General features: G+C 59.6%; 1 protein-coding gene across 2 annotated transcripts in view; it reads right to left on the reverse strand.

Annotated features, from left to right (window-relative positions):
• Nucleotides 1-12,157, reverse strand: part of TTYH2 (tweety family member 2) — a 41,425-nt gene extending 29,268 nt beyond the window's left edge. The window contains exons 1-2 of one of the 2 annotated variants that reach the window (XR_011522920.1): nt 11,946-12,152; nt 4,076-4,248 (exon numbers count right to left, since the gene is read on the reverse strand). Coding sequence is in view for 1 of the 2 variants with exons in the window: in XM_070560090.1 (XP_070416191.1) it covers nt 4,076-4,248; nt 11,946-12,074 (302 nt within the window). In the remaining variant the exon portion in view is untranslated. Of the gene's footprint in view, nt 1-4,075; nt 4,249-11,945 lie in introns of both variants that reach the window. The other variant, XM_070560090.1, reaches the window with a different exon arrangement.
• Between the last annotated feature and the right edge of the window lie 3,322 nt (nt 12,158-15,479).

A 15,479-nucleotide genomic window follows, 5' to 3' on the forward strand; every position in this document is an offset into this window, starting at 1 on the left:
AGATTCTTTAAGCAACCTCCTGAGTTTTCATCCAAAACGCTAATTTAGGGGGGGAAAGATGAATGCACACATGCATACACTTAGACCTTTTCTTCTTTCTTTAACCAGGACAGGGCCGAGGATGGAATCCCCCGGGAGACTGTTACTCTTGACATCTAAGTCAGTGTTTCTCAGGAAGTGGTCCACGGACCGCAGCACAGAATCACCTGGAGTGCCTGTTCAAAGTGTAGTTAAGGGGCGCCCACCCCGGGCCCACCGAGTCAGTATGGTCCTGGAACAAGCACTTTAAAACAAGCTCCCCACATGCTTCATGTGCCTAATACACACGAGCTGCAGTTAGGTGATCCGGTGTGTGAATCAGGATTCTTTGGATTCAACCAGGATTGTTCAACCTTTGATTCCATTTAACCGCACCACCGTCCCGTCCGTCTCTCTCCACCGCATCCACACGGAGACTGTGAGGCCTTGATGAAAGCCCAGCTGAAACAGTCATATGTTAGACATATTCTCTTTCCATCATCTTCCCTTTGGTAACTTTATTTTAAAAAGAGATTTTATTATGCTCTGAAAAATACCTTTGTCTGCTCCTCATGTTTCTAACCTTCTCTTCTAGTTATGTGTGTCATGATCTAGAGTTTTCTGGGGATTCAGCATCCTTTCAGGCCTCCCTTTCCCTGTTTTTGAGAACGGGGCATTCTAGTTCTGTGCCTTCTCCTAGTCTGTGGACCTATCGGAGATGCCCAGCAGGGGTTGTGCAATTGCACACCGTCTTCCAAGGCCAGAAACTGCCTGGCTGTTTAAAGAGGGTCCCTCAGCCCCCTCCTGGTGTCAGTGGTCCTGCCTGGGCCCTACCCACCATTCTGCTTGAGGGGAAAAACAGAATAAACGAGTTGGTGGTTCTGCCCTCTCTCTGGTGGGACAACACCACTACATTTCCCACATGTAAGATCACTGTCCCCAAATAGAGGAGCACGGGATCTCTTCTCACACCCCATCTCCTTTTTGGGGACCCCCTGATCGTAGTTTCTTCTATGGATTACCTCCTTCTTCTCTGACCCTTGTTATCAGAGCCCTATTCTCCCCCCTAGTCCCCCGCCTCACCTCCCATCCTCCACCTCTGCTTTTTCTACTCCTTCCCTGCCTCTCCCCCTCGGCTCACTCCGCCCTGGCTCCAACTGAGCACAACTCCAGCAGAGCTGATTGCTGCCTTCCACGTCACCGACCCAAGGTCATCTTCCAGCCCCGCCTCCTCTGAGGCGTGCTGCCCCGTGGCCCTGCACCATTGTGGCTTTCCTCATCCTTCCTGGCTCCCCCTTGCTCCCCGAGGCTTGGTCCTGGGCCCTCTTCCCTTCCCACTCTGCACCCCTCCTTTACCAGATTGCACCTGCATCCATGGCCTCTGTGCTGTCCACTTTCATGACCCTGAATTTCTAAGTCCAGCCTTGACTTTCCATGGGTGCCCTCACCATCGTCACTTGGATGCTTCAAAGGCACCTTAAGCCCAACCCACGTGGTCCCCGCCGTGGCCTTCTGCCTCTCTCTGGTTCTCTGCCAGCGCGTTGCATCTCAGCGGACAGCATCACATCACCCGTCCAGCTGTTTAAGTCAGGACCCTCCTCCCTCACCCCCCCATCCAGCTCACCACCAAATGCAGGCCCTTGTCCCCTGTCCAAGTGCGAGGCCCATGGCTCTTGGCCTGGGCCACCTGAGAGCCCACCCTCTGCCCTGTGGTCAGTGCGACAATCTCATCACTGGACCTGTCCTGGGCCTGTTTGCCCTTTAATCTGTTTCTTCCCATCCCTCACTCTGCTCTCCACCATGGAGGGCTGACCCCCTCAGACTGAATTTCTCAGGCTCCCCTGCCAGTTGGCATCTGGTGGGTTTGACCAGTGGGGGCACTGGCAGGAGACTGGAGGCGGAGGAGGGGGAAGCCAGGGTACTTGTCCCCCTCCCTCTGCAGCAGCTGCTGTGTTTGCCATGTGGCTCCGGCCCGCTGCGGTTCCTGCTCCCGTGGGGACACCGCCTCTCCTTCTGTCCCTCTGGCCTGCAGGTGGTTGTGGCTCCTGCTGCTGTTAATCTCGGAGTCTCTCTCCGCCCCTTCTGGCCCCCGAGCTCTTCCATCACCCGGGCCACCACTTCTTCATGTTCTGAACACTCCGTGGTCTGGTTTCTGGTTAGACCTGACTTATGAGGTCCCCCTGCCTCCTCGCCAACCCCCTGCTTACAGTGGCTCCCACTGCTCTTAAATAAACACCTAAATCCCTGACAGAGCCTGGAAGCTCCTGTGTGGTTTGGGTCCCGTCTGCCTTTCTTGTGTCTTCTCACACTATCACCCATGCCCTCTGTCTTCCACTGCATTTACCGCTGATCCTGCCACCCCTGCAGCCCCCCACCCCAGTCCCCTCATCCACCCTCTCTGCTTGGGGCGCGCTGGATTCTCTCAGTTCCTTAAACATGCCGTGCCCCCTCCTGCCACAGGGCCTTTGCACACACTCCTCTTCCCTCTGTGGGGACGTATCTCCTCCCACCTTACCCCTACCTGTGCCTAGTTAATGCCTCATCCTATGATCTTGGTGCCTTTGTGACGCCAACTCGGGTAGGCCACCCGACTCTGCCTATTCCTTTCCTCCAAACCCCCTCCTCAGTTTACAATTATTCCAATCAAACAAGTGCAAGATTCTCTGCCTCCCTAGTCCACCAAGAGCTGCAAGAAGGCAGAATTGATGCCTGCTTTTTTTTTTTTTACCACTGGCTCGCTCTTGCCTGGCACAAGGAACATGTAGAATTTTGTAGACTGAGTCATGCCACATGCACCTTGTGTTCTGAGTTTTCTTTAACTGGCAGGTGATTATTACTTATTGGAATTGACCCTCCAAAGTCATCCTTACTGTTCCAAAGTATTCTTCTTTGTAGAGACTTTGTAGTGTTTCAAAAAAATCTGCGATCACACGAGAGGGCTCCCTGGGTGGCAAGTACCACCGAGCTCCTGTCTGCGGGGAGTCATACTCTTTGAACTCCCGACCCGGGCTGTGCTCTCTCCTTTAAGTTCATGATTGAAGCCCCTTCCACGTGCTTAGGGCTTTGTCTTCCCTGCAGCGCTGCTCCGGTTCTTGCCCATCTTTTGCCTTTGACAGCCTCATGCTGCAGGCATGACGGGATCGGGGGCGGGCTCTACTGGAGAAGGACCTGCAGTGGCGAGGTGAGCCACCAGGATGGGAACCCCGGCATCCCCAACCCCAGGCTCCCTGTGTCCTGTCTGCCCCTCATCTTGCTGCTGTGACAGCGGGGTGAGTCCCACTGTGGGTTCAAGGACATAATGGGCACTTAGCAATGAGGGAATCCATCTATCCCTCGAGGGACCACCCCCAAAAGCATCTCAGGGTGGAGCTGAGCCTTTTGGAAAAACCTCTGCAGACAAGAAAACAAGAAAAATACAACCGAAAACAGGGCCAATGTGTGTGTGGACACCGCCTGGGCAGCACAGGCTCTTACGCAGAGTTAGAAATCCCCCCTTCACCCTCCAAAGCAAAGAAGACCCGGCCGACGGCACTAAGAGCTGCTGATCTCGTGAGATGATGAGTTGCTTGGGGCTACAGTCAGACTTTCTCTGGCCTCACAGACCCAGGGCAGCAGGTGGGAGGGGACAAGGAGGCAGAGAGCAGAGATGCCCTGTTTGGGCATGCCACCTGGTCAACCGCTCAGGGAGCTCCCTGGGGGGCTGCCAGGCACACCGCGTCTGGACTGGGTTGGGGCACACTAGGGAGACCCCCATCACTACCCCAGGCATCCAATTCCTGTTGCTTGGCAAGAAAAGGGACAGCTTTCATGCTGGGGACAGGCTCTCCCATCGAGGGACCCAGAGCTCAGTCAGGGGAATATGGCCAGACAGCTGATGAGCCATTTGGGGTTTGTTGGGGGCTGGTGGCAGGGGAGTGGAAGGGGGTCTCTTGGTCATGGGGCTAGCCACTGGCAAGACACAGATGGTCAGGCTCCCTTTCATCCACTGTGTCCACGGAGTGGGCCCTGGGCCGGCCTCGCCCCCTGCAGACCGAGAACAGGACAGAGGGACACTCACCAGCAGATGAGCCCGGCCACCACGGCCGTCCAGGTGACGCAGCAGGAGCTGCGCCGCTTGGCCTGCACCGCGTCGTCCTGCCTGCAGCAGCACACACAGACCAGGTACGCCGTGAGGAGGATGAGGTGCAGGCCCAGGCAGACGGCGGCCACCAGCCCCAGGAACAGCAGAGACTGAAGAGGGAGAGGCCAGGGGTCAGCACTTGGTCCCATGGGGGGGTGCGGGGGAAGCGCCCTGCCCCTGGGCCCTGAGCTCCCCCTGGGGCTGTGGGTGCAGGAACCGGGACTGAGCTGTCTGTCGCCCATCCTCCCTCCTGCTCCGATTGAAGCTCCTGCTCTGGACACGGAGTGTCGGGCACCAAAATGGGTGAGGTGTGGGGAGAGATGGAGCTCAGGCTCCGGTGGGGGCCGAGGACACGAGACCAGTGGGTGGGCTGTGGTCAGCTGAGGCGGAGGTGAGGGAGGAGCTGCTCAAGGCTGGCCCCCAGGTCTGTGGCCCCCAGCCCCACATGAAGACCTGGACTGCGCTCTGCCTGAGGACGGGCTCAGAGCTGCTCAAGAGCCAACATGGGAGTGATCACCCGACAGTGAGGGCTGGGGGCGCTGAGCTGTGGGACTGAGGGAGACAGACGTCCAAGCACAGCAGAGTATCCGAGACCTCCTGGAGGAGATGGAGCTTGAGCAGGATGTCTCAGAAGCTAAGTGGGACCTGGGACAGCCCAGGAAGGGGCAGCCTGGCACATCTCCTTCCTCTGAGCCTTGTTCGAGGTGTTGGGGTCTATCCAGAGAAACAAGAAGCCAGCTCTGTGCTGGGGGAGCAGGGGGAAGTCAGGACGTACACCTGCAGAGTCCCTTTCACTGCATCCCGAAAGGGACAGCTGAGCCCCAGGTGCCAACGGTAGGAGCAAAGCCCAGAATTCTGGAGGGGGCAGGAGGTGCCGTCTCGGGCCCGCTGAGCACCTTGGGGTGCCGCAAAGGGAGCTGCTGTCGGTCAGGAGACCCACAGTGCCACCCCCCCAACGCCCTCCACCCTCTTGATTCAGCCAGATGGGCACCAGATGGCACTAGGATTGGTGGCCGCCAGCCAGTCCTGGACCTGGCTCTATGTCAGGCTCCTGAGCTGACAGCCTCACCCTGCTTTCCACGTGCCCCCTGAGTGGTGCCCATCCAGAACCCCAGCGCTCCAGTCTTGCCTGTCAGCCAAGACCCGTATGCTGGCAGTGGCCATCGGCAGAGTAGGGGAGATGCTGGGACCTCTCCGGTCTAAGGAGGAGACAAGCCTTGTGCTGGAACACACACACCAGGAGACAACACTGAAAATCAGAGGCTGGGGTGTGTGGTCCTGAGGCCTGAGGCCACTGGGGGTGGGAGGAGCCTCACAGTGATGAAGGCACCTGCTAGCCCTGCCCTGCCCCTGTGATGGCTCGAGCTGCTCCACAGGTCACCTGGACCAACAGGCTTCTGAGCCTCAACGACAAATGGCTGAAGTCGTGGGGACAGCCCAGAAGATGGCAGGAAAGATGACTCGTTTGGGAGTAGAGAGGTGGATTTGACTTAAACTGGGGCTTTCACCTCCACCTGGGATAAATACGTCACAGGTACTGTCAGGAACCTGCCGCCCCCCTCGCCTCCCTCGCTCGGCAGCATGGATGCTAAGCCCTCTTCCAGGCAGCTGGGAAGGCCCAGGGCACCTGAACACATCACCCCTGCTGAAGGCGTCACGGGGGGGCAGGGGCGGGGGCTCTCCAGTCTGGACCACTAGACCCATCCCAAGTACTGACCCAGGAGGCCCCTGCCCTGTGAGACAGTGGAAAGGAGCTGACACCTTCCCACCCCAGCCCATGACCCTGTAGCCCCAGGCTGAGGTGAAGGGGCCAAGGACAGAACCTTGCTACTCAAAGTGGAGTTGACTGACCCACGACCCACCCACGGCACTGGCATCTTCTGGGAGCTGGTTAGAAATGCAGACTCTCAGGCCCCACCCTAGACCTAGTGAATCAGAACTGCCTCCAGAGATGATCCCAGGCCATCTGTATCCCATTCAAGTCCGGGAAGCCCTGGATTAGTGTCAGTGGAAGCTCTCCAACTTTACCCAGCAGCTTAGCCTTTTCTTCAAACAGACTCACTTAGTGGAGCCCCGATATCAGAGCCTTCTCTGATTGAGGAGTGGATGGAAATGCCATGCTTTGTCTTGGCCACCCCGTGTCAAGCCCAAGGCCCTTCTGCTAAAACCCAGGGAGCCCCTTAACAATTTGCAAACCACTGTGCAACATGCACAGTCTGTGACCTAGCAATTCCACTCCTGGAGAATTACCTTACAAAAAGGAGAGCTGGTGTCCCCACAAGATACACACACAAATGTTCACAGCACATGACACAGCAGTATGAGCCATGGGAAACAACCCAGATGTCCACCAATGAGAGAATGGATACAGAAAATGTCTTCTAGTCATAAAATGGAATACTACGCAGCGGTGAAGAGTAAACTGTGGTTACACACAGCAATGTGGATGAACCTCACAGACGTAATGTTGGAGGAAATAAGCCAGACGCAAAACAGCAGAGACTGTATGTGTCAATTTACATAAAGTGCAAACTCAGAGAGATTAATCTGTAGAGACGGAGGTCCGGACAGGAGCTACCTTTGGGCAGGTCTCGACTGGGAGGGAGCATGAGGGAGCCTCCTGGGGATCAGGAATATGCTTTAATCGGGATGGTGTCACACACACAAGCACTGAGGTGCGTAAAAGTTTCCTGTAAGTTATCCCTACCGAAAAAACTAACAAAAACCCAGACAAACCTTTTGTATCAATTAGAGCCAGGTTAGTACCTAGACTTCTCCCGGCGACCCAGACTTCTAGCTTGCGTTCTGGACAGTTCCACTCTCAGTCTATCCCCAGATGGGAACCCACTGACTCTACCATGTGTGCCCACCCAGCAAGGAAGGGCCTCCTAGAAGTGGTTAAGACATGGGTTGGTGCCATTTCCATCTCCAAACCACAGCCTGTTCCCACCCCACCTTTGTCCCTGCAGTGGGCTCCCCTATTCACGCTCTCTCAGTCCATGACAGCCTCCCGACCTCCTGCAAGTCCATCCCGTGCAGGGCCCTGGGACTCAGCAGCGGGGCCCTAGCCGGACTGCTGGCCTCAAGTAGGTTACGGAGAACGACCGCCCAGCCCCGGGGAGGCCACGCAGGGAACGCAAATGAAACGCAAATGCGGAGGTCCTCCGTTAGCGCTTCAGCCTCCAAGTCTCCCAGGGGAGGGAGGCCAGAGTGGGACTGGAGCGGAGGGGGTTGGAAAGAGGAAGGGAGGGAGGTGGGGGAGGAGGAGGGAAGGAAGAGGAGAACAGGAAGGAGGAGGGAAGTGGAGGTCTAACCAGCAAAGCCGTGTCCCAGCCACCTTGCCTTTCTACTAGGCAATCATTTTCTTGCTCCTAATTGACACTCCAAGTCCCCATGGGTGTGGGAGGGGGGTGCAGTGTGGAAGAGGGAGATCTTGCCTTCCAGAGGGAGCGGGGATCTCTGCTCACACGCCCTCCTGCTCTGACAGACAGAGCCCAGAAAGAAAGGACAAGTTCCCACATCGCCCAGTGCCTCCTCCCCTCCAGCGCCTCCCCCTGCCCTGCAGCCGCCACCGCCGCCTGGGCTGCCCCAACCCCGTGTCCACAGCCCCCACATCAGGGCTCGGGTTCCAGCCTCTCTCCTCATCAAAGTGACTTCCATTAGATCTGGTTTGTCACTTTGTAACCGAAACCCAGAGCACAAGCCAGGACCCAAGCTGGGGACAGCAGGGACTGACGGGGACAGCAGGGACTGACGGGCACTCTGAGGAAGCCTCTGCTGCAGCTGGACGCCAAGGGGCTTCTGCACTAGGTGGGGGAGGAGGCAACAGCCTGAGCGTCCCTCACCCAAGACCCCAGGAGACAGTCAGACAGAGAGCCCGACTAGGGTGAGGCCAAGGGGAGGGGCGCTGGGGTACACAGTGGGAACACTTCCTGGGGCCGGTAGGGGGTGGGGGACAATGTGACTGTCCGATGACCATGACTCAGTGTTCACACTGGATGAATGGGGCTTCCTCATCCCAACTTTGGCTCCTCTCAAACCCCACAGCTGGGCTCCCCGCCTGCCCCATCCTCCTGACACTTGCCCCCAAGTCGTGGGGTGGGGGGAGGCGAGGGGAGAGGGCACGGGGAGAAGCCCTGTAGTTCTGGGTCCAGCCCCCACTCTGTCCTCTCTCTTAGCCTGAGGACACACACTCGAGACTCTCTGGGGAGTCTGTGAACTGAACTACCCAAAGTTAACACTTGACAACGCTTGCCTAAGTATAAAAAGTCCAAAACATCTCCTCTTCCTCCTCGTGCGTGTCCCAGAAGAACAGCTGGTCTCCGAGGCCAGGAGAGGAGGGCCGGGCGGGAAGCACCCCCGAGGTTCCTGCACGCCGGAGGCAGGAACAGCAGGCCTGTGCGTGGCACTGGGCACTTACCAAGACATCTCAAGCCCACTAGCATATCAGAGTCAGGTCTCCTCCAGGGTGGATCAGGGACGGGGACAGTGACACCAACTCCCGGGGCGAGGAGGAACCCGAAGCTTGTTCTGGGAGACACAGCTGGATGCTGTGCCAGGTGCCCTTTCTGCTGTCCCCAGCTCTGCGCAGCAGGTCCCTGGCCAGCTGGGGTCCCCTCCTTCCCAAGCCACACTTGTGGCAATTTATGCCGTGCCAGGCGGTGCTGGCCACAGGCGTTTCAGCCTCTAACTCCTGCGTCCTTTCGTTATCCCTTTGAAGTCAGGATCATCTCCATCTCCGCTCCTTCTCGTGCACTAAAGGTGAGCAGACTCAGGCCGGGGGTCTGGACTGCTTCCCCCCAGACACAGCACTCGGGGCCGGGAGCTTCCTCCACCTTGGTGCTCACCTCGCTGCTCTGCGGACCCGCGGGCGACCTCCCAGGAGCCTGGTGGACGTGGGCCAGGGCCTGAGCAGGGACCCAGGATCAAATCCCCTGAGGGGTGGAAGGGTCACCATCAGGGGCTTCCCTGCTGCCCAAGACCCCAGGATGTGAGTGGGAGGCTCTGGGAGCTGAATGTGTGCAGGATTCTCCCGTTTACCAGGCGACCTGCCCTTGAGGCACCTGCATTCTTCTTCCCTCTGCCTCCCAAATCCATGCACGGCCGCCCCCTCCCCTGAGCTTTCCTCCAGGCCTGCACCTGCCCGTTTCGGTCTCCACTTAGTCTTTGGTGTACACACACACACACACACACACACACACACACACACACACACTGTACCACAAGCCAGCACTGTCCAGTTCTACCTGTGTTTTCCAGTCTTCCCTGATCAGGGCCTGTAGCTCTCTTTCCTCGGGGTCCTGGATTTGGACATGTTGCTGGACCTCAAGGCCAGTCTGCCTAATAATTCATATCCCTGGGTCCCACGATGTGCTATGGGACCCTCTACGTACCAAGTATGTTACATGGAATAGCTCATTTAACACTTGCAGACGAAGGAAGCAAGGCTCAGAGAGGTACAGACACCTGTCATGGACACACAGTAAGTGATAAAACTAGGATTCTAATCCAGACAGCTGGATGGCAGAGGCCCAACCCCACCTACTCAGCTGCCACAGCAGCGAACCCAGAGGCCCTGGCTGTCTTGGTCAACGTGTCACTCCACGTCTGGCACAGAGCTTGTCCCTAATCAAGTTTGCTGAATATGACTGATAGCAGAAGGTACCCAATCCATGGTGTTAAGTGACCTGCTGCCTGACTCTGGCAGGGACTGCCACTCGGGAGGAAAGGGGACGTCCAGGAGAGACCCATGGTCAGACAACAGGGGAACTTACCAAAATAGGAGCTGCCTTAAATAACACCCAGAACCAGACTTCCCCTCCAGGCCCACCACACTCATCTCCCATTCAGGGCCCTCGGGAGGCCTAAGTGGAACAGGAGGGCAGGGTGGGGCTCGTGTCAGGCTGCCCAGGAGCCGTGGCCCACCAGTAGGGGATGCCCTCTGGGGTCACTGGATGCCCAGCACAGTGTGCCAGGGTCAGAACCCTGAGAGGACGGGGCAGGGACTGCGAGTGGGTCCCTCTGGCTCAGCTGCCACCTCTCCATGGGACTGAGAGGGGTGGGGCAGGCTCAGACCCTGCCAGCCACAGCAGCTGGCCAGACAGGTGCGATCTCTGGGGCCCAGAGGGGTACGGGAGTCCCCCAGCACGCCTCCCCACACTCGAGGTCTTCCTGGCCCAGCCTGGACTTTAGATTTCCTGCAGCGGACAGGGGAAGCTATGGCGAGAGACTCTGGGTGCAGGCTGTGGGGTGCAGGGTTTGGGGCACACGCACACGTGCAACAACACAGCTGTCTCTGAAATCATATCCGCCCTCCTCTTTTCATGCATTCACTGGGAGCGGAAGATCCCCTCCAGCTATCCCCAGGCAGCCACATTCTCAGGGAACACCGACTTCCACAGGCGGGGCTTGGGGGAGGGCGGGGCAAACCCGCCCAGCTGCCTCCTCCATCGCTGCCAGCCAGTGGGTTCCCGCCGGACAGCAGGAGCGGGTCCTGATTCTCCCCTCCTCGGGGAAGGGCAGCTACCGTCTGCTTGAGGCCAGAGGGTGACAGGGACACTAGGGGTTATTATTAGATTCTCAGTCACCAGTGCAGTGCACACTCTCCGGGATCAGGATCCTCCGGGCCTTGCAGGAGAAAGGCCTGGCGGGGCAAGAGGTGAACAGCTGACTCCCAGCTCGGCCTCCAAGAGGCCCCACTCCTCCAGGACCAGCCCCATTCCACCCGAATGAGCCCCACACCGGGAGATCCTGCAGAGAACCTGACACTGCAGGCAGAGGCCGCCGGGGCTCAAAGTCCCCAGATGGGCGTGTAGCTCTGAACAAATGGGCCCGGCCTGGGCTTCCCAGCCCCTGCATCTTTGACCCAACAGAGAACTGACTCAGCCAGACCACAGGAGCTGGAAGCAGCCTGGCCAGACGTGACAGGGCTGGGAGATTCTGCAGCTCTGCCTGGGCAAGAAAGTCTGGGGACCGGCCGCCCCACACACACTACTGGGTGCAGAAACCACAGAGGGAAGGGCCAGCAGAGCAGGGAAAGGGTGGAATTGCAGGGGGAGGGGAGTGGCTGGCCAAGAAGCCAAGACCTGGGGAAATAGAGAGCCTAGAAGGTGTGTATGTGTGGGGGAGGTGACGGTGGTGTGACACGGCGCTGATCTGGGGCCACCTTCCTTCTCCCAAATACCCCACATGTGCCTCTGGTTCTCAGCTCACCAGAGGCAAGTCGCCCCTGCCGCCGCCCCCAGATGGGGCCCAGGCAGAGGCGTTGGCAAAGGCTCCCCGCCTGCAGGCAGGGGCTCCTGGGGCGGGGGGCGGTGGGGGGTGCTGCCGAGACGGACTCGGGAGACTCCGGTCAGTTTCTGCCCAGACTTCTCCGAGGCCACCCAGTCCCGGTAAGGGGAGCGCCCGTCTTGGAACCGCAGGAGGAAAGCCCGGGGGCGCCCCTCGGCGTCCCCACAGCTCGCGCGCTGGAATTATCCGGGTACGGGCACAAATGCTCCCACCTGGGCCCGCGCTGCCCTCCCCCTCGGCGCTCCCCTCCCCTCCCCGCCCTTCCGCCGCTTCCCCATCGCCAGCTCCACTCCTATCTGTCGAGTTTCCCCGGCACATGAGCTTCCCAGACGGGAGGGCTGTGGGCCAAGGGTCCCGGGGGAAAAGGACTTTGAAGAGGTGAAGGGAAGGGGCTGCGGAGGAGAGTGGGAGGGGTCTGAGAGGCGGGTGGAGGGTGGCAGACTGGGGACGGGAGAAACGGTGGTGCTGGGACTTGGGGCGCCAGCCGTGGCCCGGGAATGGGGCGGCGCGGACTCACCTCCCGGTAACTCTCGTCGCGCGGGCTGAAGGTGCTGTCCACCGGCTGCAGGCGCAGGCCGAGGTGCGGGACGCTGTGCAGCCACACCACCCACCAGGGCGCGACGTACTCCACGCGCGCGGCCGGCATGGCTCGGCCCGAGTGCGCCCGCCCGCTGCGCCCGCCGCTGCCGCCGCCGCCGCCGCCACCGGCCCGGGACGCGCGCCCGCCCCGCCCTTCCAGGCCCCGCCCAGGGCCCCGCCCCTGAGCGCGCCCACCCCGCCCCCTCCGGCCCGGCCCCCTGCCCTGGGCGCGCTCTCCGGCTGCAGGCGGTCGTGCCCAAGATCCCGCAGCCTTTTTCTGGTCCGGAGTCCGTCCTGACCCCACAGGCGAAAGAGGTGGAAGGAGCAGGGAAAACAGCCCAGAAGGCTCCTGAGTCTGGACTTCACAGCAGTCCCTGGGTCCCGGGCCTCTCACGCCTTCTGCCGGATGAAGGACATAAAGTGTCAGCGAGCGCAGCGGGCAGTCTGGCAGGAGAGGTGAGGCTGCCGTTCCGAGGGCTGACGGACTGGGGACGGAAGGGAGCAACACTCAGTCCCTGGGTCACTAGTTCTCAATTCCCCCCCCCCCCCAATCGCTTACTGAGCATCATTGTGTAAACCACGTGGACGCAAAGAGAAAGAGGACGTGGTCCTGCCCTCGCAGCGCCCGGCCCGTCTGCCCCAGCAACGACCTGGGGCCACCTGGAAGGAAGCACAGGGGCCTGAGAAAGCAGCTGGACCCTGCCCGGCAGGCGGGACCGGCGGGCCTCCCGGAGGAGGGGCCCCTCGAGCTGCGCAGAGGGGAGGGGAGGAGAGCTCTGCCAGCGCCGCAAGGGACCCGAGAGCCGTCAACTCACACACATTTCCTGAGCACCTACTCTGTGCCAGGCACTGTCCTCTCGGTGAACGAAGGCCGACGAACACGCTTGCCCGGAGGGAGGGTGCCGCGCTTCTGCGGGCGGGTGGTGGCCGTGCACACAGACGGACGGAAACCATGCGATGCGGCAGGGTGCTTCGGAGAAAAGCAAAAGCAGAGCAGGGGCAGCGGGCCTGGACGCGGTCGGGGCTAGCCGAAAATCTGAGAAAGCCTCGCGGATGCTTCGCCCAGGGCTCTGAGCGCTTACGGAAGCCCCGGGGATGAAAGGGCCACCGTCCCGCAGCTGCAGGCAGCGTGCCGTGTCGGCAGGACGCGCCGGCCGGGCCAGGACCGGGTGAGGCTGGAGACAGGGTCAGGGCAGGGTGAGACCGGAGCCCAGGAGTTAAGGGGTCGTAAGAGGATGGGGCTTGGGCTGCAGACAGGGCTCGGGCAGCCAGTCTGAGGGGTAGTAGCCCGGGCAGGGGGCGGGGGGTGGAGCGGGTAGTGGGCAGAGCCCTGGTGAGAGGACACCCGAGAGAGACCCCTCGGTTTCTGCCTCGGGGAGCAGGGTGGGTGCGGGGACCCTGAAGAGGCCTGCAACATGCATGGCTGCTGCCGCTAACCAGGCCCTTCTCAGAGATTCCGGTGTCTTGTAGTCCTGGTCACCATTCCCTGAGCCTGACTTCGGCCATGTCATCTGTGCATGCCCAGAGCTGAGGCTGAGTGGGGCTCAGAGGCTGGAGACCACTCGCTCTTATCTCACAGGCGATTTTCTTTCATAAATTCAACAAATTTTGATTGAGCACCTTCTCTGTTCTAGGGGATATAGTGATGAAGAACACAACTACGCCTGTCTGCACGGGGTCCAGGGTCTAATAGACTAGGAGGGCAGCCTTTACCCCACCCTGAGGTTAACCACAGAGCCTGGAGGCGCTTTCACCAGGCAGGTGTGGCGTGTAAAGGGGGACCGAGGCCTGGGCAGGATGCTTCATGAGGAAGGACACCTGAGGTGAGAGATGAAGCATGATGAGGATTAACTCGGCTGTCCCAGGGGAGGACTTGGAGCAGAGGGACAGTACCTATGAGGCCCGGGACCCGGCAGGGGGTAGAGAGGAGACCAGCCAGTACAAACCCCGGAGTGAGGGGGTGACAAGGAGGAGGGAATGGAAATCCGCAGGGACAGGGCACAGATCTGGGGCTGTTTGCTGGCTGGGGGGCGAGAGGGAGCTCTGGGCGCTGGAAATGTGCTCTCTGACTGCAGTGGTGGTTATACAACTGTAGACGTTTGTCAAAATTCATAGTACTGTGAACCGAAAAGGATGAGTTTCCCTGTAAATTATACCTCAATAAGCCATACTTTAAAATAAACACCTTTACTAAAAAAAAAACAAACAATGAGAAAAGAGGCCGGCGAGGTAGCAAGGGCCAGATCATAAACCGCCTGGCTGGGAGGGGGTTTGGTCTTGGAAGCGGCCGCCACTGGTTGCCTGGTTGCTGAGAAAAATGGGCCTGCAGCAACTTCGTGGGGCCCTCAGTGGGTGCTGACAACCAGTTGGACACGCAGCCTGGAACCTCGCCGGCAGGCACTGCCTGGTGCGGTGCACACCGTCGTCCCCTCCCCTCCTCCAGGCCAGCAGCACAGAAGGCTACAGCCGCTGATCCTTGCCACCAGCCTCCCAGGCCACCCGGAAGTCAGGAGGACGTGGCATTCCTCTAGGGAGATTAGTCACAGCTGTGAACTCAGAGTGCTGTAGGAGGGGAGGGAGGGCGAGATACCAGAGACCCCAAGTGGGAGGGGTCTGCCTCCTGTGGAGTGGCATGGAGTCCTGCCCTGAGGATTGACCTTGAACCAGCTCCTTGCGGGAGCTTGAGCTGGGCCCAGAGAGGGAGCGGGTGGAGGAAGGAAGTCGGAACGCCAGCATCTTGAGGACACTAACTGCAGAAGCCCTCCCTCAGGGCTGTCACCGAAGCCACGTGGGTGCAGCTCAGGATACCCAAACCTGCCTGGCTAGTCTGCACCCAGCTGGACAGTGACCGTTCTAGCTGCTTCCCCGGAGGCCTGCTGACCTGGACAGGCGAGCCAGCGAAGCAAACAGCAGAAGAGAACTGAGGCCTCCCAAGGCCTCGTGATGGCACGCAGCTGCACGGCTCACCCGAGTGAGCGGACGAGCTGACCTCGGCAAGGCACGGCTGGCCCTGCCACCTGGGGGCTTAAAGACACACCTCTGCCTCAAACCAACTTGATCAGAATCTCAGGAGTCAGCCCCAGCTCCATGGTGAATTTTTACAAAGGGCCCCAAAGGACTCCAAGGCCTGGCCAGGGCTGGGAGGCGCGGATGAAAGGATGCCTTCTCTGGACACAGAGGCCAGACAACTGCTCGCAGGGCTTGTCTCCTAGGAGCTGGGGCTCTTCTCTGGACGATGTGCTGGGACAAAGGGAGCCCGAGAGAGGCAAACCCTCCCTCTTCCTGGGAAGCCTGAACCCTGAGGGCAGGGAAGACTGGAAGCCGCCCCATCGGGGTCTGTCAACCACTGAGCGCCCGTGCACTCCCCTGCCAGAGACAGCACCCACGCCTCTCATGATCGGATTCAAAAACTTCTTCACACCCTTAACACTTGCACAGAAGAAAGTCGGCCAACAAGCAGAGGCACTTAGCT

The sequence above is a fragment of the Equus przewalskii genome, chromosome 10 (assembly GCF_037783145.1).
Source record: "Equus przewalskii isolate Varuska chromosome 10, EquPr2, whole genome shotgun sequence".
In the NCBI taxonomy this organism is placed as follows: Eukaryota; Metazoa; Chordata; class Mammalia; order Perissodactyla; family Equidae; genus Equus; species Equus przewalskii.